Source organism: Aegilops tauschii, chromosome 2 (assembly GCF_002575655.3).
Source record: "Aegilops tauschii subsp. strangulata cultivar AL8/78 chromosome 2, Aet v6.0, whole genome shotgun sequence".
NCBI classification, from domain to species: Eukaryota; Viridiplantae; Streptophyta; class Magnoliopsida; order Poales; family Poaceae; genus Aegilops; species Aegilops tauschii.
In genome coordinates, this window is record NC_053036.3 from 384,519,138 (window position 1) to 384,544,080 (window position 24,943).

Here is a 24,943-nt window from a genome sequence, read left to right on the forward strand (position 1 = left end):
ATATTGTTAGAATGGTATATAAGAATCAATAATTCAGAAGAAGGATATGATTTATTGGATTTGCCTTCCCTTTGCATGTCGCTTCGGCGGCTGGTGGCGGGGAGGGGAATCCCGGTGCTTTCGCTCCGGCTAGTAGTTTAGGTTAGTTTTTTTAGTCCTTGCACGTGCATTGCTCTGACAGATGGTGGCACTTTTCTTCTTTGGGTTTGTCTTCCGGCCGGGATTTGGCCCTTCTCAAGTTCGTCTATCTTGACATAGTCATGGAGCTTCGGTGTAGATTCCTGTCCTCTCTTTGGGGCGGCGAGGTATATAAGGGTTTCTTGCCCCTTGTGTGCGACGACGAGATTTGATCTACTCGAGGGTTCAACGACGACGACTGCGGCTCCAGGGCACTTGTCCTTTGTGCACGTGCACGAAGACTTCCTAACTGTCATTGACAAGATCAAGACTGCTCTAGTAGAAGAGTGATGACGGTAGCGACTCATTCTGACAGTAGTAGTGGTTGTCAGGTGATCTAGAGACCTTGATGTAATTTTTATTATGTTTGAGGTGTTTTGTACTCCCTCCGTTTTTATTTAGTCCGCGTATTAGTTTTGGTCAAAGTCAAGCTTTGTAAACTTTGACAAAGTTTATAAACAAAAATATTAACATATACAATAACAAATCAATATCATTATATTCATTATTGAATGTACTTTCACATCATATAGATTTGTTATGATAAGTGTTTATATTTTTCTTCTATAAACTTGGTCAAACTTTACGAAGTTCGACTTCAATCAAACCTAATATGCAGAGTAAATAAAAATGGAGGGAGTACTTTCGACGAACTTCTATAATAGATGCGTGAATCTTTTTCTGAAAAAAAAACACTTAAGATCAATGGAGTAATGAGCGACCACGCGCATAAATCATTCCATTACTTTTATTCCCGAGGAGAAACGTGACAAAATGGAGCGTACGCGGTCCAGGACGATGAATCGATGCACGACATCGACACAATCGATCGACTTATAGTTCGTCACGGCCTGACGGTGAGTGAGATCTTGACGCCGCCCTTGTAGCAGTTATCCGAGACGCCGTTGATAAAGTTGATCAGGCCGCGAGAGAGCCTGATGCGGTCGTTGCCGGAGTCGTACACCGTGGCGTTGGCGGGGTGCCTGGTGCAGGTGCCGAACCCGAAGTCGTCCACCTATATCACGTTCTGCGCCGCACGGTCGTACTTGAAAACTGCAGCCGGGACGAAGGAACCACGCGTACGTTTTCAATTGTACCATATGTCGTGGAATTGTCACGGCAGATGTCCTCGTGCAAGGACTTAGTCGTGGAGCCATCGCAACTAGGAAGCTTAGAGGGGTTAAACGGGACAAAGGACACGAGGATTATACTGGTTCGGCCCCTTACGGTGAAGGTAAAAGCCTACTCCAGTTGAGGTGGAATTACTTAGGGTTTTGATGACCAGGGAGCTTTGCCGCTATGCCTGGCTATCGATCTGATGTTACTTGTCCTGAACCGTCGACGAGTCGTCCCTTTATATAGAGAGGTTAACGCCCAGCAGCTCTCAGAGTCCCGGCCGGCTTATAAACAGCGTCCGGCTCGGACTCTTAACTATTCTTGCCTCACACTACAAGTCACGCCTTAACAGCGGTTTATCACTACGGGCCTTAAGCCGCCTCTGGGCCTTAAGCCCACTACTGAACCGCCATCTTCAAGCTTGATTCTGGGCTTCATACGATGATCGTCTCAACGTAACCCGGCCCCTCCTGGGCGGGTGACACCAGTAGTTTATCCCCAACATTAGGCCCCAGATTGACTTGAACCGGTTCATGTCAATCTTCAATACCTTAAGGAAAAATATTCTGGCTTCTGTTTGCGCAAAGGCTATAACCCGCCGTGACGTCATCTTCTGGACTCTTGGTAACCCGCCATGACGTCATCCGCTATTAATGCACGTTTTGCCCAACGTATCTCAACGGATCCTTATCTTAATAACTATCTCGAAAATCGAGGCGTCTCTGCAGCTGGATAATCATGTCTTCAGCCTCCTCGTTTCTCGCGCCCACTTATCAGCCGTCCCTTATAAATAGGCACGACCGGGTCCTGTCTCATTCTTCCCTTTCCATCGTCTTCCTCCTCTCGACGCTTCAGAGCCCGAGCTCCGCCGCCGCCGCCGCGCATCCCGCCTGCACCAACTGAGGCCGCTGCATCAACCTGTTTTGACCAGAGAACCGCGGCGCACCTCCGCTGCTCATCAGCACCAGTAAGTCCTCGCCATCCCGTATATTAGATCCGCATTAGGGTTCGCGAGTTCTTCTGTGTTGTTCGTGGTCCCTCGCGATTCCTTCGCAGTTCTTCCACAACAGCCTCTTTTGATCCAAGAGTAGTGCATAACTTTGGCGGTAGTCATTTCACACCCATTTTCAATGCTAGCAGATCCCTTTTGCTTACAAAAAGACCTCATTTAGAGCTCATGAACTTCTCTGTACCAGTTTTTAGGTCTAGAAATTTTTCTTTTCTGGACGATCGTTTGATCCAAAATAATCTCTGCAATCTGTGAAACTTGTTTGTGCAACATTTAGGCAAAAACTGCATCTGTTAGCCATGGCGGCTCATATCGCCGGCTTAAAAGAGGCCATGCTTTGTGAAATTTCCGGATTATTCATAAGAGAGTTAAATAACTTAATTGCTCATGATATCCACGGCGGCTTAAATAACCTGACACAATTAGCCATATATCATTAGGCCCCTTCATAAGCCGCCATCTTGAATACTGAACTGAAACTTTCCTCCGACTTAAATTTGAACCGGAAATTTTATTTTGTCATAGGCTTCCATCTTTCACAATGCCACCTAAGGCTCCCAAAGCACCCATCACATGCAACTGGGTTAGATCCAACGTCACCGACAGCATCTTAGCTGATTTTGTAAAGACGGGTTATCTGCCAAGGAAAGAGATCATGTCTTATCGTGCTCCTGACCCATCCGAAGAGAAACCTCAACCCAAGGACGGGGAAGTTGTCATCTTTACCGATCACATGAACCGGGGCTTTGCTCCACCCGGCTCAAAAAAATTTAGAGACGTCCTGCACTTTTTTGACCTGCGACCTCAAGACATCGGACCCAATTCCGTGTCAAATATCTGCAATTTCCAAGTGTTCTGTGAGGTGTACCTTGGAGAAGAACCCAGCTTGCTACTCTTTAGAGAGTTATTTTATTTGAACCGCCAGAACGAATGTGCCAACGGGCCCAGCTTGGAGCTCGGTGGAATCTCAGTCCAACGACGGAGAGATTGTCTCTTCCCTTATGCTGAACCGCCAAGCCACCCGAAATATTGGAACTAGACATGGTTCTATTGCCAAGACACTTCTTCGGCTGATGAGAACCCTCTGCCCGGCTTTCGCGCCCTGCGTCTGGAGTCAAATCACCCCTTTCCAGACAAATTATCTCAAGCTGAACGTCAACCACTTACTCCCACCATCAACAAAATCAAAGCTCTTCTAGGGAACGGCCTAAATGGCATTGATCTGGTCCGGGTCTGGATTGCCTGGCGGGTGATTCCTTTGAGCCGCCGCCCCGGCTTGATGTGTGATTACACGGGCCAGAAGGATGATCCTCTTCGGCACAGTCCAGATGACTTACCTGAAGACGTCATTGATGATACAACCAAGTCTCTTCTGAACGAGAGTCTGGCAGATTGCGGGAGAGTGGGCTTAAGCCCTTTCTGCAAGGCTAACCCGGCTCCAGCGGTAAACCATTGATCTGAATACTTCACCTCCCATTTTAACGATTTTGTCTTAATTCACTAACCTTTGTTGTATTTTACAGGCTAATGACAAATTCTGGAAGGTCAAGTATGACCACGAAGCTGCCAAGAAAGCCAGAAAAGTTAAGAAGGCCGCCAGGAAAGCCGCTCCCCGTAAGAAGGGAAGCAAGCCTAGCACCTCGGATATGTTTCATCTGGATGACACCTCCGAGTCAGAGGTAGCTCTTGACTCTTTAGGCTCCTTTTTTAACCATCTTATTGACACTGATTATCAGCAGGAGGATACCGGAGCAAGTAACCCGGTGATTGAAGAGGTAACTATAATTTCCTCCGACTCCGAGCCTTTGCCGAGACAGAAAGTCCGAAGAGTAACCCGGAAAGTAAGATTTTTACATCCTTTAGCTTATCAAGATCCTCAATTTCTTTTGAAGCGACAGATTCACGAAAGTCGGAGGCAGACCCGGACCAACAAAGATGCAGACCTCTCCTCCGGCTTACCCGAAGCATCAAGGAAGCGCCGGACTGAGGTTATCTCTGACTTATATTCTTTGTATCCTTTGGCGAGCGTCACTCGTCAACCACTCAATTCTTCTGACTCCAACTACCAGGGAACTTCGCCTTCCTCCGGTGACTCAATGCAGTCCAGCTTGCCGGCTTTCAAAACTGCTCCCGGGTAATGATGATCAGTTGATTTTGTGCTTATCTTAACCATGTTTTTGCACTAACCCTTTGGCTTGCAGTGTACAAGTGAAGCCCAGCAAGAGGGCGAAGAAAAATAAGCCGGCCGAAGAACCGGTCCTTTCTGAGCCGAAACTCAGAACGGCTGCTCCTGACGCCTCTGCTAATGAGCCGCCGGCTGTACCATCTCCTGATACCACCACTGCTCCAACTGTTGAACAAGCTATGGAGGGTTCTGAAAACCCGGAGATCCCCAGCCCGGCTCATCCAGATGACCCGGACGTTGTGATCACCCGGACTGAGTTTGTCGAACCGGGACGACCTACCGTGCTGGCCAAGTGCTCTGCCAAGGAAGAACTTCTGGAGCGCTGCCGGGCCAGGCTGGACATCACTGATTATGCTCATCTGAGCATTGAAGATATTGTCTCTGGCTATGTGAATCAAGTGCACAACAGCCGGGATCTGGAAATTGACATGGTGAAACAAATACAGCAAAAATCTGAGGTATAACTCTCTTTCTTACTCCATAGTTATACTTACCATGCCAGCCCCCAAGTCTATTACTTATGATAAAATATGTTGTAGACATAATACCAGCTTAGTAATCACTGCAAGAAAACCGGCTTACCTGGTAGCACTCAAGGTCCGGTTTAATCAGCATATCTGAACCGGTCCTTACCTTGTTTTTAATCAAGTAGTTGAACAGCAATATGCATTAGCCCCCAAGTGCCAAGTACCTTTGCTTGCAGAGTGCTTGGGACTTATTTGCATGAACCGCCACGGTAAATAGAGCTCTTTAGCATACATTAGCCCCCAAGTGCCAAGTGTCTTTGCCTGCAAAGTGCTTGGGACTTAATGTTGCATTATAATCACCCTAAGTGTGACCCGGAACTTATACAGGCTGCCGTCAAGCAATTTGAATCGAAGATCTCTGATTTAAAGAACCGCCTGAAGACTCAAGAAAATTAAACCCAAAGGGCTAACTCCAAGTTTGAATTCAGTGTATCTGCTCACTGAAGAAGAAATTTGAAGCAGAGAGAAAAGCCTGGGCGGATGAAAAGACGGCTTTGCTCAGCCGGGCCGAACAAGCGGAGGCCACCCTTGCTGAAATAGCCGCCGAGCTATCCGGCTTAAAACGCCATGTTTCTCAGATGGTCTCCGCAATCTTTGGTAAGTTACTCTATAAGTGTTTAACTAGTTTACATCTTTTCCAAGGAGCATCTCAATTGTCATCAGCTTACCGGTCTTTGCAATGCAGGCCCCAGGAGCTCCAATCTTAATCAAAACGTGCTGACAAAATTGAAGGCGGTTTATACCTTGGTAGAGCAACTTTACACCGGGTCACAACGTGCCTTAGCCGTTGTGGCTCTGTCAAATGAAGTTCCCACTCACCTGGCGGATGTACTCAGGCGGCTTGCCGTACTTCCTCAACGCTTCCAAGAGTTGAGACGGGCTTCTGCAAGAGCCGGAGCCATAGCCGCTCTGAGCCGGGCCAAGGCGTTTCTACCGGAGCTAGACCCGGCCGACATCGCCCTTGGGTATCCCAGCTTGAAGGAAGACGGCACCCCCTTTGACCAGAAGGACTTCGCCGCCTGTGTGAAGAGCGTACGCCCTGTGGCCACTTTGACTGGCAATGACACAGATCTTACCAAATATCAACCGGGCTATGATGCGGAGAATCAGAGAATCCCAACACCACGCTATGAAGCAGTCAGCCTGATTCCTCCAACTCGTAAGCATACCTTCGCCCCTGAAGTTGACCCGGCCGGGTTAATTGATGATGAGGCTCAATTTGAAGCCTTGAGTGGCATTGACTGGAAATCATCAACCTTCCAGGTCATGGAAACAGCCGGAGGAGCGGAGAGGGATGACCCGGAAACCTCAGGCCAACAACGCCCTTGATCTCTCAGGCGGCTCATGGGTATATCTTAAAAGACGATGCCTCACCTTTTGGACTCGGGGAGTCATGTAATAGAGTAGGACAAACACTTAATTTTGTCGTGCCATCGCGCACGTGTGTAGCGCTCAACATTGTTTAAGCTACCCTTTTATATTCTTCCGGGTTACGCCTGATCCTCTATTTTCCTTATGTTTAAAGAGCTGTCTTTAATTGTCCTGCATAGAAAAACAAATCACAAGTCCCTTGGCGGCTTACCGCATGGAGAGTCATACACTTTACATATAACCCGGAATCATAACAAACCGGTTCTCCATTATATCCTTGAGACAACTATAACAGCATACCTGTAATCCTTCAAGTACACTTCCGGTTTATGTAACCCAAATAATGAGTTGATCAATAACGTTGATTGCACATGATAAGCATTATATGTGCTGGTGAACCAGAGTTGATCAAGGTTAAGCCGGTGCAATAAAAACCACCCTTGAACACTTTTGATATGATCAAAAGAACTTGTTTGCAACAAAGAGATTTCAAAAAATGTGGAGGCTTCTGATTCGAATACGACCAGAGAACCGTCCCAAAGGGGTTAAGCTAAGATTCGAATACGATCATATAGCCTCCAGTGGCTTTGGCGTTGCCGATCAAGAGGGTACCGACAGCTATGTTCTCTTTGGTTCGAATACGACCTATGTTTGAACAGGAAGCCCCCAAATGACCCTGAGAGTTGTTTAACGACGCTGATTCGAATACGATCCACGTCGGTTCCCAAAGGGGGTTAAGCCATGATTCAAATATGATCAAGAAACTCCCCAGTGAGCTCGGCAGTGTGCCGATCAAGAGGGTACCGACGGCTATGTTCTCTTTGGTTCGAATACGACCTATGTTTCAACAGGAAGCCCCCAAGTGATCATATTTTTAACGGCTAGATTCGAATACGATCATAAGCCGGATCAGCCTCCAAGTGACCATGTGATACTACAATGAAAATAACAATGACACATTTACCTTTGGAGGGGAAAAAGGACAGAGGTCCTGCTTTATTACTTATCATAATATATACATGACTATAGAAATATGTACATTATGAGAACCGGTGGCTCAAGTGTAATAAGGCCGAAGATGAGCAATATTCCACGGCCGACGGGTCTCCTCCTCCGACTTACGTGAATCTCTGTGCTCTCGAACATCGATGAGGTAGTATGACCCGTTATGCAAGTTCTTGCTGACCACAAAGGGTCCTTTCCAAGGCGGGGATAGCTTGTGTGCATCTGTTTGATCCTGGATGAGCCGGAGCACCAAGTCACCCTCCTGAAAGGTCCTGGACTTAACCCGGCGGCTGTGATAGCGGCGCGGGTCTTGTTGGTAAATCGCCGAGCGTGCTGCTGCTACGTCACGTTGCTCGTCCAACAAGTCAAGAGCATCTTGACGTGCTTGTTCATTGTCCGCCTCCATATAAGCCGCCACTCGAGGCGAGTCATGACGGATGTCGCTAGGGAGAACCGCCTCGGCTTCGTAAACCATGAAGAAAGGCGTGTAACCCGTAGACCTGTTAGGAGTAGTATTGATGCTCCATAACACAGAGGGTAACTCCTCCATCCAACAACCCGGCGTCCGTTGCAAAGGGACCAAAAGCCGGGGCTTGATGCCTTTCAAGATTTCCTGATTGGCTCTCTCAGCTTGACCATTGGATTGGGGGTGAGCTACTGATGAAACATCAAGCCGTATATGCTCTTGTTGACAAAATTCCTCCATGGCGCCTTTAGACAGCTTGGTACCATTGTCAGTTATAATGCTGTGTGGAAAACCAAAGCGAAATATCACCTTCTTCATGAACTGAACCGCCGTGGCTGCATCACACTTACTAACTGGCTCTGCCTCAACCCACTTTGTGAACTTGTCCACCGCCACCAAGAGGTGGGTCTTCTTATCCTTGGACCTTTTGAAAGGCCCAACCATATCAAGCCCCCAGACTGCAAACGGCCAAGTGATTGGAATCATCCTCAACTCTTGAGCCGGCATGTGAGCACGTCTTGAGAACTTCTGACAACTGTCACATTTACTGACTAAGTCCTCTGCGTCAGCGTGAGCTGTCAGCCAATAAAAACCATGACGAAAAGCTTTCGCCACAAGGGATTTTGAGCCGGCATGATGGCCGCAATCCCCCTCGTGAACCTCTCGTAAAATTTCTTGACCCTCCTCGGGGGAAACACAACACTGAAAAACCCCAGTAACACTGCGATGATGCAGCTCGCCATTGATAATTATCATTGACTTAGACCGCCGGGTTATCTGTCTGGCCAAAGTTTCATCCTCGGGCAATTCTCCCCGGGTCATGTAAGCCAAGTATGGCACTGTCCAATCTGGGATAACGTGAAGAGCCGCCACCAACTGTGCTTCTGGGTCAGAAACAGCCAAGTCTTCCTCTGTAGGCAACTTGACAGAAGGGTTATGCAGAATATCCAAGAAAGTATTAGGCGGCACCGGCTTACGTTGAGAGCCCAGCCGACTTAAGGCATCAGCCGCCTCGTTCTTTCTGCGGTCAATGTGCTCCACTTGATAACCCTGTTGAGCCACCAAATCTGAGTCGCCAAAGCATCTCACCCGGCTTAAGCTCATCTCCTTAGCCATCCGAAGACCATGGAGCAAGGCCTCATACTCAGCTGCATTGTTAGTATAGGGAAACATCAACCGTAGCACATAACGAAATTTGTCACCTCGAGGGGAAGCTAAAATGACTCCAGCCCCCGAGACCTCCAGCTGCCTGGACCCGTCGAAATGAATGGTCCAGTATGTGTTATCTGGTCTCTCCTCAGGCATCTGCAGTTTTGTCCAGTCGTTGATGAAGTCTACCAATGCTTGAGATTTGATAGGAGTGCGTGGCACATACTTTAAATCATGAGACCCAAGTTCAATGGCCCACTTAGCAACTCTTCCGATGGCTTCTCTGTTTTGGATGATATCCCCTAGAGGAGCAGAACTAACCACAATGATGGGGTGGCCCTGGAAATAATGCTTAAGCTTCCGGCTTGCCATGAACACCCCATAAACAAGCTTCTGCCAATGTGGATACAGTTGCTTGGACTCAATGAGTACTTCGCTGACGTAGTAAACCGGCCGCTGAACCGGATGTTCTTTACCCGCCTCCTTGCGCTCCACCACAACAGCCACACTGACGGCTCGTGTGTTAGCGGCTACATACAACAATAAAGGCTCCTTATCGACAGGAGCAGCAAGGACTGCCGGCTCAGCTAACTGTCTTTTCAAATCCTCAAAAGCAGCATTAGCAGCATCACTCCAGACAAAGTCATATGTTTTCTTCATCATCTGATACAGTGGTATGGCCTTTTCGCCCAAACAGCTTATAAATCGACTCAAAGCAGCGATGCGACCCGCCAGACGCTGGACGTCATTTATGCACGCCGGCTTAGCCAGAGAGGTGATCGCCTTGATCTTCTCCGGGTTAGCTTTAATGCCTCTGCGAGAAACCAGAAAACCCAAGAGCTTGCCAGCAGGAACACCAAAAACACACTTGGCCGGGTTAAGCATCATCTTGTAGACCCGGAGATTATCAAAGGTCTCTCTCAGATCATCTATCAAGGTCTCCTTCTCTCTGGATTTGACCACAATATCATCCACATAGGCATGAACGTTGCGCCCGATCTGATTATGAAGACAATTCTGCACGCAACGCTAGTAAGTCGCCTGTGCACTCTTGAGCCCAAAAGGCATAGACACATAACAGAAGGCTCCAAAAGGAGTAATGAACGTCGTCTTCTCTTGGTCCTTAACAGCCATTTTGATCTGATGGTAACCAGAGTACGCATCCAAAAAACTCAAACGCTCACAACCCGCCGTAGCATCAATAATTTGATCAATACGAGGGAGAGCAAAAGGATCAGCCGGATAAGCCTTGTTTAAATCCATATAATCCACACACATACGCCAGGTGCCGTTCTTCTTGAGTACGAGCACCGGGTTAGCTAACCATTCTCGATGAAAGACTTCCACAATGAACCCGGCCGCCAAGAGCCGAGATACTTCCTCACCAATGGCCTTCCGCCTCTCCTCATTAAACCGCCGGAGGAATTGCCTGACCGGCTTAAATTTCGGATCAATATTAAGAGTGTGCTCAGCGAGTTCTCTCGGTACACCCGGCATGTCAGAAGGTTTCCATGCAAAGATGTCCCGGTTCTCACGGATGAACTCGATGAGCGCGCCTTTCTATTTAGGATCCAGATTGGCGCTGATGCTGAACTGCTTAGATGAGTCACCTGGAACAAAGTCAACAAGCTTAGTCTCATCGGCCGACTTAAATTTCATTACCGGCTCATGCTTCGTGGTTGGCTTTTTCAGAGACGTCATATCGGCCGGATCAACATTATCCTTATAAAACTTCAACTCCTCTGTTGCACAAACAGATTCAGCGTAAGCAGCGTCACCTTCCTCGCACTCCAAAGCTACTTTTCGGCTGCCATGAACCATAATGGTCCCGTTGTGACCTGGCATCTTGAGCTGCAAATATACATAACACGGCCGTGCCATGAACTTGGTGTAAGCCGGCCGCCCGAATAGAGCATGGTACGGGCTTCTGATCTTGACCACCTCAAAAGTCAGTTTTTCTGCCCTGGAGTTGTACTCATCTCCAAAGGCTACTTCCAGCTCGATCTTACCAACTGGATACGCCGACTTACCAGGCACCACGCCGTGGAAAACAGTCTTGGACTGGCTGAGGTTTTTATCGGTTAATCCCATACGACGGAAGGTCTCATAATAGAGGATGTTGATGCTGCTGCCCCCGTCCATGAGCACCTTAGTGAATTTATATCCACCAACCTGAGGAGCCACCACCAAAGCCAGGTGACCCGGATTATCAACCCGGGGAGGGTGATCCTCCCTACTCCATACAATAGGTTGCTCAGACCATCGCAAGTAACGTGGAACCGCCGGCTCAACAGCGTTCACAACCCTTTTATGAAGCTTCTGGTCTCGCTTGCACAAACGGGTAGTAAACACATGATACTGTCCACTGTTGAGCTGCTTTGGATTGGTCTGATATCCCCCCTGCTGCTGCTGCTGATTACCCTGACCAGATTGCTGGTTGAACCCCCCTTGATTACCTTGAAAATTCTAAAAATTGGAGCTTGAACCGCCGCCCGGGCCATGAAAACCGCCGCCGCCTGAGCCGCCGCCCTGCCCGTTGTTGCCATTGAAAGTGTTGGAATTTTTGAAAGCTTTCATGATCGCACAGTCTTTCCATAGGTGAGTGGTCGGCTTTTCTCTAGAGCCATGCCTTGGACAAGGCTCATTCAACAATTGCTCAAGCGTCGGGCCTGACCCGCCGGACCGGGGAGGTGGTCTCCCCTTACGTCGATTACCGTTACCTGGTGTGTTTGTATTAGCCACAAACTCCATACCACCATCAGCTTTACGTTTATTACCTCCCTGGCTCGCCGGGTTATGCTGAGGGCCCTTGCCGTTGCCATTCTTCTTTCCCTTCCCTGTCTTTTCCTCATCAGACGCGGGATCCTTGGTACTATCAGAGTCGGCGTACTTGACCAGAGCCGCCATCAGCGTACCCATATCGTTGCAATCGCGCTTGAGCCGCCCAAGCTTCATCTTCAGGGGCGCAAAACGACAATTTTGCTCCAACATCAAGACCGCAGAGCCGGCATCCATCTTATCAGACGAATGTATTATCTCTTTGACCCGGCGTACCCAATGGGTTGTAGACTCGCCTTCTTGCTGTTTGCAGTTAGTCAAATCCACAATTGACATAGATTGCCTACATGTATCTTTGAAGTTTTGGATGAAACGGGCTTTTAGCTCTGCCCATGACCCGATGGAATTGGGCGGCAGTCCCTTCAACCAAGTGCGGGCAGTCCCATCCAACATCATAGTAAAGTATTTGGCCATTGCTGCTTCGCTGACCTCCAGCAACTCCATAGCCATCTCGTAGCTCTCAATCCATGCTCCGGGCTGTAAATCAGCCGTGTAATTAGGTACCTTCCTAGGTCCTTTGAAATCTTTGGGCAGACGTTCGTTACGAAGAGCCGGCACCAGGCAAGGGACACCTCCGGCTCTTGTAGCCATGGCTGCCTCAATAGAAGCCGTCGGGTAAACCGAAAAAGGCTGGTGAGCCGTCATCTGAGCCGCCTGCTCAGCTTCCTGACGCGCTCTGTCTTGATCTACCACATTAAAGGCTCCATTATGCGCCGGGCCATACCCCCCAGGAAAGTCATGGCGCCGGACGTTGCTTGAGCCAGCCGCCGACGCCATGTGTCTGCTATAACTCGGACTCCGGTTTTGACGAATTGCCTGTCGAGGGGTTGAATGAATCCTGTCCCGGCTATATGAATATGCCTTCTGCTGTGCCAAAGCCGTCTGAAGAAGTTCTCTGACCCTGCGGGTTTCGACCGCCGTTGGGGAGTCACCCTCAACCGGAAGAGCCGCCAGTCGCGCTGCTGCAGCGATCATGTTTTCCAACGGGTTAGAATAATGACCCGGTGGTGTTGGCACATATGGAGGCGGTGTAGTATTCACACGGGGAGGTCCCATTACTGGTGGCTGAACCAGCGTTCCCGCCCCGGGTGCCGTGATCTGATTTATCTCTGGCGGGTTACTAGGCCCTACACCGGGTGTGTTGAAGAGGTTGCGAGGATCATAAACCGGAGGGAGCCGAGATTGGGCCTTCTGATACCTCCTTCTCATGACCTCATTGGATGCGTTCTAATCCATCGTGAGCCGGAAAGACTGCGCCTGAATAAACTGAGTCTGGGCGTCCAGAGCCGCCCGCTCTGCAGCCATCCTAACTCCTTCCGCTGCTAGGTCTTCCTTGGCCTGCGCTATGTCCAATTTTTAGTTGTGCCACTTCTGCATCATGTTGAGCTTGATCCGCCGGGACGACCGTGGCGGTTAACAGGGCCGTCATCTTATCTGTGAGATTCATTAGCACCTGAGCCGGCGAGGGCACAGGGCCTCCTACCCCAGCGGCGGGGTTTTGAACAGGTTGTGTGCCCGCCATGAAGATTCCAACCCGGCTCGGCGGCTCAAAGGGGTCCGGAATACTGTCGCCATCGGAACAACCCCTGAGCCTGCCATCTTGAAGTTGATATAACGAGTTGGTCTCACCTGTGGACGACTCGCCGTCAGAGCGGGTGGCCGTCTCTTCGCCAGATCCAGATCCTTCAGAGAGTCCTCCATGGACGCATCCCACGAAAGCACGCTTCAAGGCAGGCAGAGTCCGGGCGGGTCTCGCACGTTGAGCCGTCTCGACGAGGTCGGTGCAGATGTCCGGCTCAGGACTTGGCTCGCCAATCTTGCCAACGAAAACGTGGATTCCGCCGAAGGGGACCCGGTACCCGTACTCGATTGAGCCGGCGTCGGGGCCCCAGCCTGCATCGTCGATGTAGAGCTTGCCGTGACGACTCTTGGTCATCCGACCCACAGCGTATCCCTTGAGCCCTTCGAAGCTGCCCTTCAAGAACTCAAATCCACCGTGCGCTGGCCCCACGGTGGGCGCCAACTGTCGTGGAATTGTCACGGCAGATGTCCTCGTGCAAGGACTTAGTCGTGGAGCCATCGCAACTAGGAAGCTTAAAGGGGTTAAACGGGACAAAGGACACAAGGATTATACTAGTTCGGCCCCTTACGGTGAAGGTAAAAGCCTACTCCAGTTGAGGTGGAATTACTTAGGGTTTTGATGACCAGGGAGCTTTGCCGCTATGCTTGGCTATCGATCTGATGTTACTTGTCCTGAACCGCCGCCGGGTCGTCCCTTTATATAGAGAGGTTAACGCCCAGCGGCTCTCAGAGTCCCGGCCGGCTTATAAACAGCGTCCGGCTCGGACTCTTAACTATTCTTGCCTCACACTACAAGTCACGCCTTAACAGCGGTTTATCACTACGGGCCTTAAGCCGCCTCTGGGCCTTAAGCCCACTACTGAACCGCCATCTTCAAGCTTGATTCTGGGCTTCATACGATGATCGTCTCAACATAACCCGGCCCCTCCTGGGCGGGTGACACCAATAGTTTATCCCCAACATTATGTATGTACAGACAGAGTGAAAAACATCTGGACCAACAGAAACTATACGAGTCGAAGGGCGTACCCAGCACGTCGCCTTCCCTGAAGGGCTTGAAGGTAGGCGAGTTAGGCCAGCCCTCCACGCCGAAGGTCCAGCCCTTCTGGTCGCCGACGTACCACTCCCTTGACTGCGCCACGCCACCCTGCAGCAGTACCAGGAGGACCAGGAGGAGACCGTGCCCGGCCAGCTTCATGCTGCTTTCCCGTGCTATTTCCAGTCAATTATCCAACGGCTGAAAGCTGTTTTGTTCTCTAGCACAAGATGGGGTTCTGGCGCTGGCTGGCTGGCTGGCTACTTAAAGGTTGCTACTTGTCGTAGCGTATACGCTTCAGTATGAAGATGACCATCCAGAGATTATGTCTGGATACGCCATTAACTGCCTTTCTCCAACATTAATTGCCTCCTCTATCTACAGAAAGATCGTGAATGCATTTATCCCGCACACCCATATCCCTCCGCCTTAAGGTGAAATCAGGATGAGATATGAAGAAACACCATTTTCTCTATCACTATCTCTATTACCTAAAAGAAACACAAGGTTCTGTTTTCCCTATTACATCGTTCTTCATCCGACAAACCTTATGTTTCATCAAACCATTTTTTCGTTCGCCCTCCCGGCTCCGGCACCCCTGTCACCTCCTCTCTCACGTTACTCGTTTGTTTCCATATAACGCAAAACTCTTCTCTTTTTTTTGACACGCTGTCGGAGCAGCTTTTCTTTTTCAATTATAAGAGGAAAGGTGTTACAGGTATTGTGGCCGGAGCAGGCTGCTATACATCAACTATGCCAACAACAGGCAACCCGGCAACATACATCAGCACATAATTCAGTCCGGCTCTCGAGGTCTGTCCAAAAACAGCTTAATCCTATGACGCCCAGCCTGGTTCCATATCATAAATTCATCAATCATGGAGTTGAAGACCCCGCTGACGGTGGATGCCTTGCTTTGGAAAATTCGGGCGTCCCTCTCGCACCACATGAACCACCAGATTGCCACTGCCTGACCGCCCCAGCCCTTTCAGTTGGTCAGGTTAGCGTACACCACGTTGGACTCCCAGCAGTCAGCAAGGCTGGTGGTCGCCGCCGTCGGAGCAAGAGTGGTGGGGAGGTTGCAGCGGTTGAGCATCAGAGTCCATAGAGCTTGGGTGTAGGAGCAGCGTGCCAGGAGGTGATCATCACACTCGTCTGCCGCCGACAGAGACATCAAATTGGGTCGTGTGTCCATCCGCTTTTCTGCAGGTTATCCGACGTAAGACATTTGCCTAAGATCGCAAGCCAAGCAAAAATTCTGCATTTTAGTGGAGCATCAGCCGCCCATATGTATCGCTGACCGGTGAGGCGAGTACACCCCTCGAACTGCATGGCATATGCAGTGGCCCAAGAGTAGGCGTCGTTCGGCGTCCATCTCCAGATCACTGAGTCCGGAGTTCCCAGCAGCAGATGCACATCAACAACCGCCTCCTAGAGCTTTGTGAATTGGATAATAGCTGCTGGTGTAAGAGGGCGACGCATGTGTCTGATCCAATGGCCATCTTGTAAGGCTTGGGACACCATGAGGTTTTTGCGAGTGCAGCAAGCAAATAGGTCTAGCGCTGCACAACTAAAAGATATCCCATTCAGCCAAGGCTCATACCAGGACTTAATCCTTTCCTCATTCCCGAGAACAAATTTGACGGATGCATTGAAGAGGTCGTTAAGTTTCTTGTCCACTGTCATAGGTAGGCATGCCCATGGCTTGTCCGACTCGTTCCAAAATTGCCAAAGCCAGCGAAGGCGGAGTGCCATGCCTTGAGCTTGCAGGTTGGAGATCCCAAGTCCCCAATACATCTTCAGCCAACACACAAGCTTTCAGCTCACCAAGCATTTGCCCCCAACAACAACCTCCTTGCACTCCCAAAGAAAGCCCCTTCTGATTTTGTCAACAAATTTATGTAACCAAATCGGTTGTGCCAGGGCAATAATCTGGAAAACCAGCATTGCAGACAGGACCTGCTTGACAAGCATAAGCCGCCCGTCCAGGCCCATGAGTCCAAGCTTCCAACAACGAACTTTGGCCAGTATCTTGTCTATATATTTCTCATAATCAACCATCTTTAGTCTGGAGTCAGAAAGTGGCATTCCTAGGTACTTGCAAGGGAACTTTTTACAGGCACCCATTGAGGTACCCATAATCAACGACAAATTCAAGCCCTCAGAGCAGATGGGTGTGAAAGAATTCTTCTCAAAGTTTGTGTGTAAACCGGTCGCATTGCCAAAGAGTTGCAGCAGTTGCTTGATGGATGCAATTTACAGGGATATTACGGGCTCCTTCCTCCTCATTAAACCTGCCCCCCTCGATTTTCAGCTGGGTGGTGCCAGCCCTCCCTCCTTAATCCAATCACAGTATCCCACCTCAAATCCACCCCGTAATAATCCAGTAAAGGTCCGTGAGTGTAGCATTGCTCGTCTAATCCAGTGTTTAGGTATGTTGTTGTGATTTTTGATGGGGTGGGTCCCGCATGTAAGTGCACACGTGGCAAACAAAACGGGCCACATCAACCACCAACTAAATATGTTAATATCTCCTAGACCTTTGCGAAATTGAGCTGAAATTTTCTCCGATTAGTATGAAGAAGGGGAGCAAGCAGTACACTACCCATTTCGGTATTGGCAAATCACAATCATAGTCATACTTCTTAGAGCAGGGTGGAACATCTCACCTTATTGAACGATCTAACTAAAATTGAAAATATCTACCAAACCTCTAGCCCAAATGAGCTCAGATTTTCCTAGGTCAATGCTAGATACATTTATGGTTCACTAAAAAAATTCTTCATATTTTCTTGAAAATGAGTTTTTTTTAATGAAACAACTAAAAGCTCCAATATCTATCAAACCATTGGTCCAAATGAGTTACATTTCTTTTTCCAAAATAGTACCGGATTTATTTTTTATTTAATGCATTGTTGCCAACTATTAAAAATGTTAAATTTTGAGTCAAAAACTTGAATGGGCCAATTAAAATTGCAATTGAAGTCCTCGGCTTGACCTACCGGTTGATGGACCCATCGGAAATCATATTACCGTACCTAAATGCTGAATTGGACCTAGATGCAATGAACTACACCAACATTTGATGTTTTGTGCAATAAACGCATAGAGTAGGTGTCATGTGTAAAATCAACACCAATAATAGTTGGTGGTTTGTTCAATTTCCTCCGCCGATTAATATTATTGAAACTGTACGTGCCAAAGTTATAAATTGAAAAAGAAGTAAAACTCGCATTGAACCGGAGGAAATACAAGCCGCTGCCAGCAGCGCGACCGAAAATAAGCCAAGTGCCTGAAGTTTCTCCAAAAACATGAGAAGTCAGTGTTCATGGCTCGAAGACCATATTTTCCGCCTCGTTTCTGATGGACTCGAAGAGAAACGACGAGAGGTAGCGCTCGCCGCAGCTGGCGAACACAACCTGCAACGAACAAAGAACAAAAAACACGGTGAAAGACGACACCACAGCAAGTAGACAATATTCCGATGAACCCAGAGGTAGTACGGCACTTACGACGATGAGTTTGCCTCTGTTCTCGACCCTCCGCGCCACCCTGATGGCAGCAACCGCGGTTGCGCCGGATGACATCCCGACCTGAACCAACCATGCATCATCATACATGACTACGTAGGATGTTATTTTATGAGATTTCTAGTGAATTATGGGGTTTGTTTGCTCACAAGAAGCCCTTCCTTCAGCGCGATCTGCCTCGCCATGCTCGCGGCTTCCTCGTTCGTGATCTGGCCGCTCGAGTAGATAAATGTAAGAAAAGAAAAGAAAAGAAATGCCGTGGACAGTCACATCAACTTACCAAGAGAAATGTGACAAACGGGGAACATTTTACTACTCACTTGGAAGACTTCATCGAGAATGCTTACGTCCAGGACTCCAGGGACGAAACCGGCCCCGAGACCTTGGATTTTGTGCGGGCCTTGAATTAAAAACCAGAAAGCATCAGCACGCCGATAGGTTCATAGGCTCTTACTTTGTACTGTGCTTACATAATTCTCAATAAAGAAACCGAAAAAACAAATGTACTTATCTCACCAGGTTTCCCTCCGGACAAAACGGCGCTCTCTGACGGCTCCACGCCATAGATCTTCAGGTTGAAAATGCCAATACAACCACAATCAAGCCAAAATTGCATTGTAAATGGAGAAAGAAAATCACAGACAAACATAGGCCAGTCATGCATGTCACCTGGATTTCAGGGTTCATCTCCTTGAGGTACTTCCCTGCCCCCGTAATGGTGCCCCCGGTCCCTATGCCGGCCACCAGGATATCCACTGCGCCGGCAGTCCCGCTCCAGATCTCCGGCCCCGTTGTCTCGTAATGCACCTGCGCCCTTCGTATTTCAGGCAGCAGCGCTGACAAACTAACCTTCAAATTCAGGCAAAGTGTGCTCACCGATCGGCATGGCACGTACGTACCTTCGTATTTGCAGGGTTCTCGAACTGCTGGAGAACGTAGGAGTTGGGCGTCCTGGCGGCGATCTCCTCCGCCCGCCGCACAACGTCGTCCATGGCGCGGAGCGGGTCGGTGAGCACCACCTCCGCGCCGAACGCCTTGAGCACCGTCCTTCTCTCCGTGCTCACCGACGACGGCATCGTCACGATCAGCTTGTACCCCTTGGCGGCCGCCATGAAGGCCAGCCCGATGCCGGTGTTGCCGCCCGTAGGCTCGATCAAGACACTCTGGAACCAAGAACAAAAAAATCAGCTAGTATGATTTTGACGATAATCTACGTACGTGTAGTGTCTGCCTCTCACTGATCAGCGTTCACCTTTCCTGGAGTGATGAGACCCTTCTCCTCTGCGTCGGCGATCATGCTGTAACCAATCCTGCAAAATCAACATTTATCCCAGAATCATTCGTAACACCGATAGTAATCTAATCTGATTAACTGCATGCACCTGACATACCTATCCTTGATACTGGAGCATGGCCCCATGATCTCAAGCTTGGCAGCGACCCGAGCCTCGCATCCGGTTACTACCTTGTTCAGGTACACCAGCGGAGTCCTGCCAATCAACTGACATGGATCGAAAACAGAATCAGCATGGCATAACTTGCGTCGCAGGTGAACTGCAAATGTATGTGGCTGTGCAGAGAAGAGCAGGTTACGTACTTCGGTTACATCTTTCGCGATCGTTTCGCTTGGACACCATTGCCCCATTGCTCACCTTGTGATCTGAAAAGAAGGCGAGGTCTTCGTCAGCCATGCAAAGTTGATCACTGCTAGGATAGCTTGATCAAAATATTCAGTTCTTTCAGAAAAAAACATACGCACGCCCGCACCCACGCACACTAACTTTAGTGACTGGCCAGGTTGAGCTTAACAGGTTTGAGTCCAAGGATTCCACAAAATGTGTACATATTAATTAACTACACTAATGACTGAGATGAACTGAGCTAATAGAGGGTGTCAAATTACTGAATATGAACAGAGAAAATTTGGGCACTCACAACGGATCACGGATGAATGCAGGATGATAGATGGAAATGCCCAAATTAATCAAGGAGGACTTCCACGGCTCGAAAAATGTTGGAAAGCAAATGACGCCCCCATGCAGAGATTTATAATGCAAATCATAGCAAATGGCATATCTTATTGGATTATGCGTGATGCGATGCCCAATATCTCATTGTGTTTGCCTTCCTTGCCGTTCGCCTTCTCGCTGCTCCTCATCTTTGGTTTAGCACATCGATCGAGCTGTACAACGCTATAGCCGATAGTTACAAGGTGTGCTGATGATACTAACGATGTCGCGGCATGGCATGCATTCGTAGCCGGTGACGACATGGGCGGCCTCAATTACTTCCATGACACGCCGTAAGATGTTCATTTCACCTTTTTTATTTTTACCGGGTCTATTTTTGCATCCCAACTCTAGTCGACCAAATTACACGCTAACAATCAAAATCAAACATAGAGCTGTCAATGTACGTAGTACTTTTCCCCGTAAAGAAATGTACGTAGTACTTAGAGAGCATCTCTAACCAATCTCCTGAAAACCTATAGAGGGGGAAAATAGGCAGCTAATTGAACCTAACGGATGACTGTGCTCTCCAGGATCTTGGTTGGTCGGGAGTTCCGTACATCTGGGATAACCGGCAATCTGGAGATGCTAATGTTAAAGCCCGGCTGGATCGGGCCTTTGCCAACGAGGAATTCAGACAGAGATTTGAACACACTCGTGTGCGCCATGTGTGCTCAGTAGAATCTGACCATTGCTTTGTGGTGGTCGATCTACGGCGGCAAAACTCCAACAACAACTCACATATGCATAAACCTTTTCGCTACGAGAATGTATGGCAGTCCCATAGTGATTATGAGCAGCTGGTTTCTGACACTTGGCGTGATCAAGTTTGGCAGCCAGGTTTATATGGCGTAATGGACTCGCTTGAAGCCCTACAGCGTAAACTAGCACCATGGGGTGTCCGTGAGTTTGGGTGCTTGAGCAGAAATGTCAGGCAACTTAAAAAACGACTTGATAGACTACGTTGCCAATCTGTGGTGGCCCATCCGATGAGGAGAAGGCAACCATGTCAAAGCTCCGAGAAGCGCTGCGACTAGAGGAGATATGGTTGAAACAACGCTCTCATGTCCCCTGGCTGCGTGAAGGGGATCGAAATACGGCTTACTTTCAGGCGCAAACAAAGCAACGTAAACGCATTAATAAGATCGCAAATCTGCAGCGATCGGATGGCTCGGTTTGCGCCTCGGGAGATGAAGATAAGGAGGAAATTCTAGCTTTCTACCAAGCTCTATACACCTCCCAAGGTTTTAGCAACAGTGATGATTTGTTATCACATGTACCCAGCCAGGTCACATCGGCCATGAATGACTTGCTGTCCAAACCGTACGAAGCCTCGGAGATTACCACTGCACCGCCGTAGAAGGCGCCTGGGGTAGACGGATTCACCGCGGGGTTTTATCAGCGCCACTGGAACCTGTTGAAAGATGACATAATTCCGGTAGTGCTTGATTTTCTAAATGGTGGTGAGCTACCGGCTGGACTAAACAACACTTCCATTACGTTAATTCCAAAGGTACGTCATCCACAGAGTATTTCACAATACCGGCCCATTGCATTATGCCCAGTCCTTTACAAAATTGCCGTCAAGGCGATCACCGATCGGCTGAGGCCATGTATGGACAAGATTGTCAGTGAAGAACAAAGTGCTTTCGTCCCGGGTCGTTCAATCACAGACAATGTCCTGGTGGCATATGAAAGTGTTCATACGATGAAAAGACGGAAGAAAGGAAGAAACTACTCGTGCGCCATCAAACTGGACATGATGAAGGCATATGATCGCGTCGAGTGGCATTTTCTCGAGGCCATGCTCTTGAGACTTGGTTTTGCCGGCAATCTGGTAAGACTAATTATGAAATGTGTTACCTCAGTTCGATTCTCTGTTCGAGTTAATGGGGAGTTGCTGCCTTTTTTTTACTCCCTCCAGAGGCCCTTGGCAGGGCTGTCCTATATCACCATATCTTTTCCTGTTATGTGCCGAAGGATTCTCTTCGCTGCTGAAGTACTATGGGAACTACATTGACCGTGGTATCCGAGTTAGCTTCAGAGCGCCGTGGGTGAGTCACCTGCTATTCGCTGATGATAGTCTGATCTTCATCAAGGCGAGCCCCGAGAGTGCATCTCGACTAAATGAGATTCTCAGGATTTATGGAGAGGCTTCCGGCCAATGTGTCAACAGAGCAAAAAGTTCTATTTACTTCAGTCCCAATACGCCGGCTGCTCCCAAATGAAATCTGAAACAGATCCTAAATGTTCACCCAGAAGCTTTTTCAGAAAGATATCTTGGCCTACCCACTGCTGTTGGAAGAATTACCAGCGGTACGTTCGACCACATAGTAGACAGGGCAAGGGACAAGATGCAGGGCTGGTCAGAAAGATTGTTTGCCTGTGCAGGTAGAGAAACCTTGATCAAATCCATCGCCCAGGCAATTCCAACTTTCAGTATGACCTGTTTTCTCCTTACAAAAAAGGTGTGCAAGAACTTGAGATCGAGTATGGCAAAATTTTGGTGGGGGAGCTCGCTGGATCGGCGCTCCTTGCACTGGATAGCGTGGGACAAACTTGCCACACCCAAAATTAAGGGCGGGATGGGCTTCCGCGACCTTCGACAGTTCAACCTAGCCCTGCTAGGGAAGCACGGTTGGAGGTTCATGACAAATCTGGAAGCCCTGTGTACAAGAGTGATGAAGGGGAGATACTTTCCGGACTCGGAGTTCATGCAAGCTACCACCCCGAAATCAGCATCAGCCACTTGGCGAGCCATTGTTGCTGGACGAGAAGCTCTCAAAGTTGGCCTTATCAAGCGGATCGGTGATGGTGCATCCACCTCGGTCTGGAACGACCGATGGATCCCATCGACTGTCACCATGACACCGTTATTCAGGCCTCCCAACACGCCGATCCTCACAGTCGAAGAACTCATTGATCATGAGAACGGGACCTGGAAACGTGACCTCATTCGCTCAACTTTCATCGCGTCGGATGCAGAGGCAATCCTGAATATTCCTCTCACGCAAGGCGGCGGTGTAGACTATCTAGCATGGGCACAGGAACGATTGGGCATCTACTCTGTCAAAACGGCCTGTCGAGCTCTAATGAATCAAAAAGAGCGTTCAGCTCTAGAAGAAGGGCAGATAGCGGAACCATCAACGAACGAACAACAGATGTGGAGTGCTCTTTGGAAACTAAAAGTGGTCCCTAAAGTTAGGGTTTTTTGGTGGAGAGTGGTTCATGGGATCATCCCGGATGAATGTACACTCAAACACCTGACATATCAAAGAAACAAGTATATGTAAGTTGTGCCTTGCCATGGAAGAGGACCTGATGCATGCTCTGATCCATTGTTCTCACGCAAGGCGGTTCTGGGAGGAGACGAGGCTGCTCTTTGAAATTAGACACCCGCGGCTTCACCCCAATTCTTGGGCAAGGGACATATTGTGTGATCAGCGGTTTTCTGACAAGGACCGCGCCACGATCATCACGGTTATGTGGGCGATTTGTATGTCCCACAACAGATATACGCATGATCAGGAGATCATTGATCCTGCCAGCTCGGTCAGGAGAATTCGGGAAGATCTTGCGCTGCTGGATATACCCGGACAAGTTTTTATTCCTATGCCGGGCCATGGCTGGCGACCTCCAGAGGGAAACTACATCAAGATCAACACTGATGCAGCGATCCATCGAGACACAGACACTGCAGCCATTGGAGGCCTAGCCCGTTCTTCCTCGGCATTCTTGGGTGCATGGTGCAAACCCCATCTAGGGGTCACTGATCCGTTCATTGCTGAGGTGCTCTCCATTTGAGAGGGTACCATCTTCGCCCGTCTCCGCGGCTACACGCACGTGCAACTGGAATCCGACTGTCTAGAGGCAGTTGACCTCTGGAACTCTGGCTACACCGATCGCTCGGTCGTAGCACCTATTCTAGCTGAAGTTAGAGAGCTTTCTCATAGTTTTTCTTCATTCAGTATTACTCATGTAACTCGATCCGCTAACGGTCCCGCACATTTGTGTGCTAAGCGTGCTTGTACGCTGAATGGGACTGAAAGCTGGCTGGACACCAATCCTAGCTTCCTGGTCAGCAGCCTTCTGGCTGACTGCCCAGCGAATGCCTTCGTTTAAATAAAGCTCTCTAAAGTTCCCCGCAAAAAAAAGCTAATTGAACCTAACCGAACTCTCAAACGGTTAGAAGAGGATAAATGATCCTCCCCGGCCCAAAAAGTGGGACCAAGTATGTCAAATATACTCGCCTGACGCTTCACGGAGTAATTTTTTTTGCCCCGCTTCTCCCGCCCAAGGTGCCACCACTTCCCGTTGCCACCACCCATACATGCCACCGCCATCACTAATGCCCCCGATTCCGGACGAAATGGAGAGGCAAGACCCTTCCCCCACCCCGCCGGCACGACGCCGCCAAAAACGATCCTCGCGCCGCCGCCCGCACCAAGGAAGACGTTGGGCACCAAAAACCTCCCCCGGGCCACCGCATCGGCAACCACCGCCGGCAACAAGGTCGATGGCAAGGCCACTGCATCTCTGGCGAGGGGAGGCTGCCCTCCCACTACTCCAGCCACCGACAGGCAGGCAAGGAAGCTGACGTCGATAGCGACGGTGCTAATTATAGACCAGAAATTAGGGCAAACGGAGCATAGGGGGGCCACAAGCTTGCCCAGTGCGATCTACCCCAGGGCACTCCACCTGGGCTTGTGGCCCTCTCATGTGTCTTCTGGTCTCTCCCCAAATCTTCTAGAGTCTCTTATGTTCAATAAAAAATCACCCTAAAGTTTTATCGTGTTTGAACTTCGGTAGGTATGGTTTTTCTGCAAAAAAAACAGGAACTAGCACTGGTACTAAGTTAATAGGTTAGTCCATAAAAATAATATAAAATGGTGTATAAAGCATACAAAAAGCGATAATATAATAACATGAAACAATAAAAAATAT

The 24,943-nt window shown here is 49.0% G+C and overlaps 1 protein-coding gene and 1 pseudogene across 2 annotated transcripts; both read right to left on the reverse strand.

The window, feature by feature from the left end:
• Window positions 1-928: 928 nt before the first annotated feature.
• Window positions 929-14,646, reverse strand: LOC141041055 (basic blue protein-like; annotated as a pseudogene).
• A 2,929-nt stretch (window positions 14,647-17,575) lies between these two features.
• On the reverse strand, window positions 17,576-19,735 carry LOC109764144 (cysteine synthase-like). Of its 2 annotated transcripts, XM_073508625.1 has the most exons (9): window positions 19,382-19,735; window positions 19,243-19,300; window positions 18,890-19,153; window positions 18,660-18,797; window positions 18,507-18,558; window positions 18,311-18,390; window positions 18,140-18,199; window positions 17,973-18,053; window positions 17,576-17,879 (listed from the first exon to the last, which is right to left on the reverse strand). In XM_073508625.1, exons 1-9 carry the CDS (start codon window positions 19,633-19,635, stop codon window positions 17,787-17,789), a joined length of 1,080 nt encoding a protein of 359 aa, XP_073364726.1. In that variant the 5' UTR covers window positions 19,636-19,735; the 3' UTR covers window positions 17,576-17,786. The 2 variants fall into 2 exon arrangements, with proteins under 2 accessions (XP_073364726.1, XP_073364725.1); XM_073508624.1 differs by having other exon boundaries at window positions 17,576-18,053.
• Between the last annotated feature and the right edge of the window lie 5,208 nt (window positions 19,736-24,943).

Bases quoted from the DNA above. Each gene is read 5' to 3' on its own strand.
- LOC109764144 (XM_073508624.1), bottom strand. From the start codon at position 19,635: ATGGGGCAATGGTGTCCAAGCGAAACGATCGCGAAAGATGTAACCGAA. The intron at 19,301-19,381 runs GTATGTCAGGTG...TTGATTTTGCAG, and splicing joins TGCTCCAGTATCAAGGATAG to GATTGGTTACAGCATGATCG. The intron at 19,154-19,242 runs GTGAACGCTGAT...TCTTGGTTCCAG, and splicing joins GTCTCATCACTCCAGGAAAG to AGTGTCTTGATCGAGCCTAC.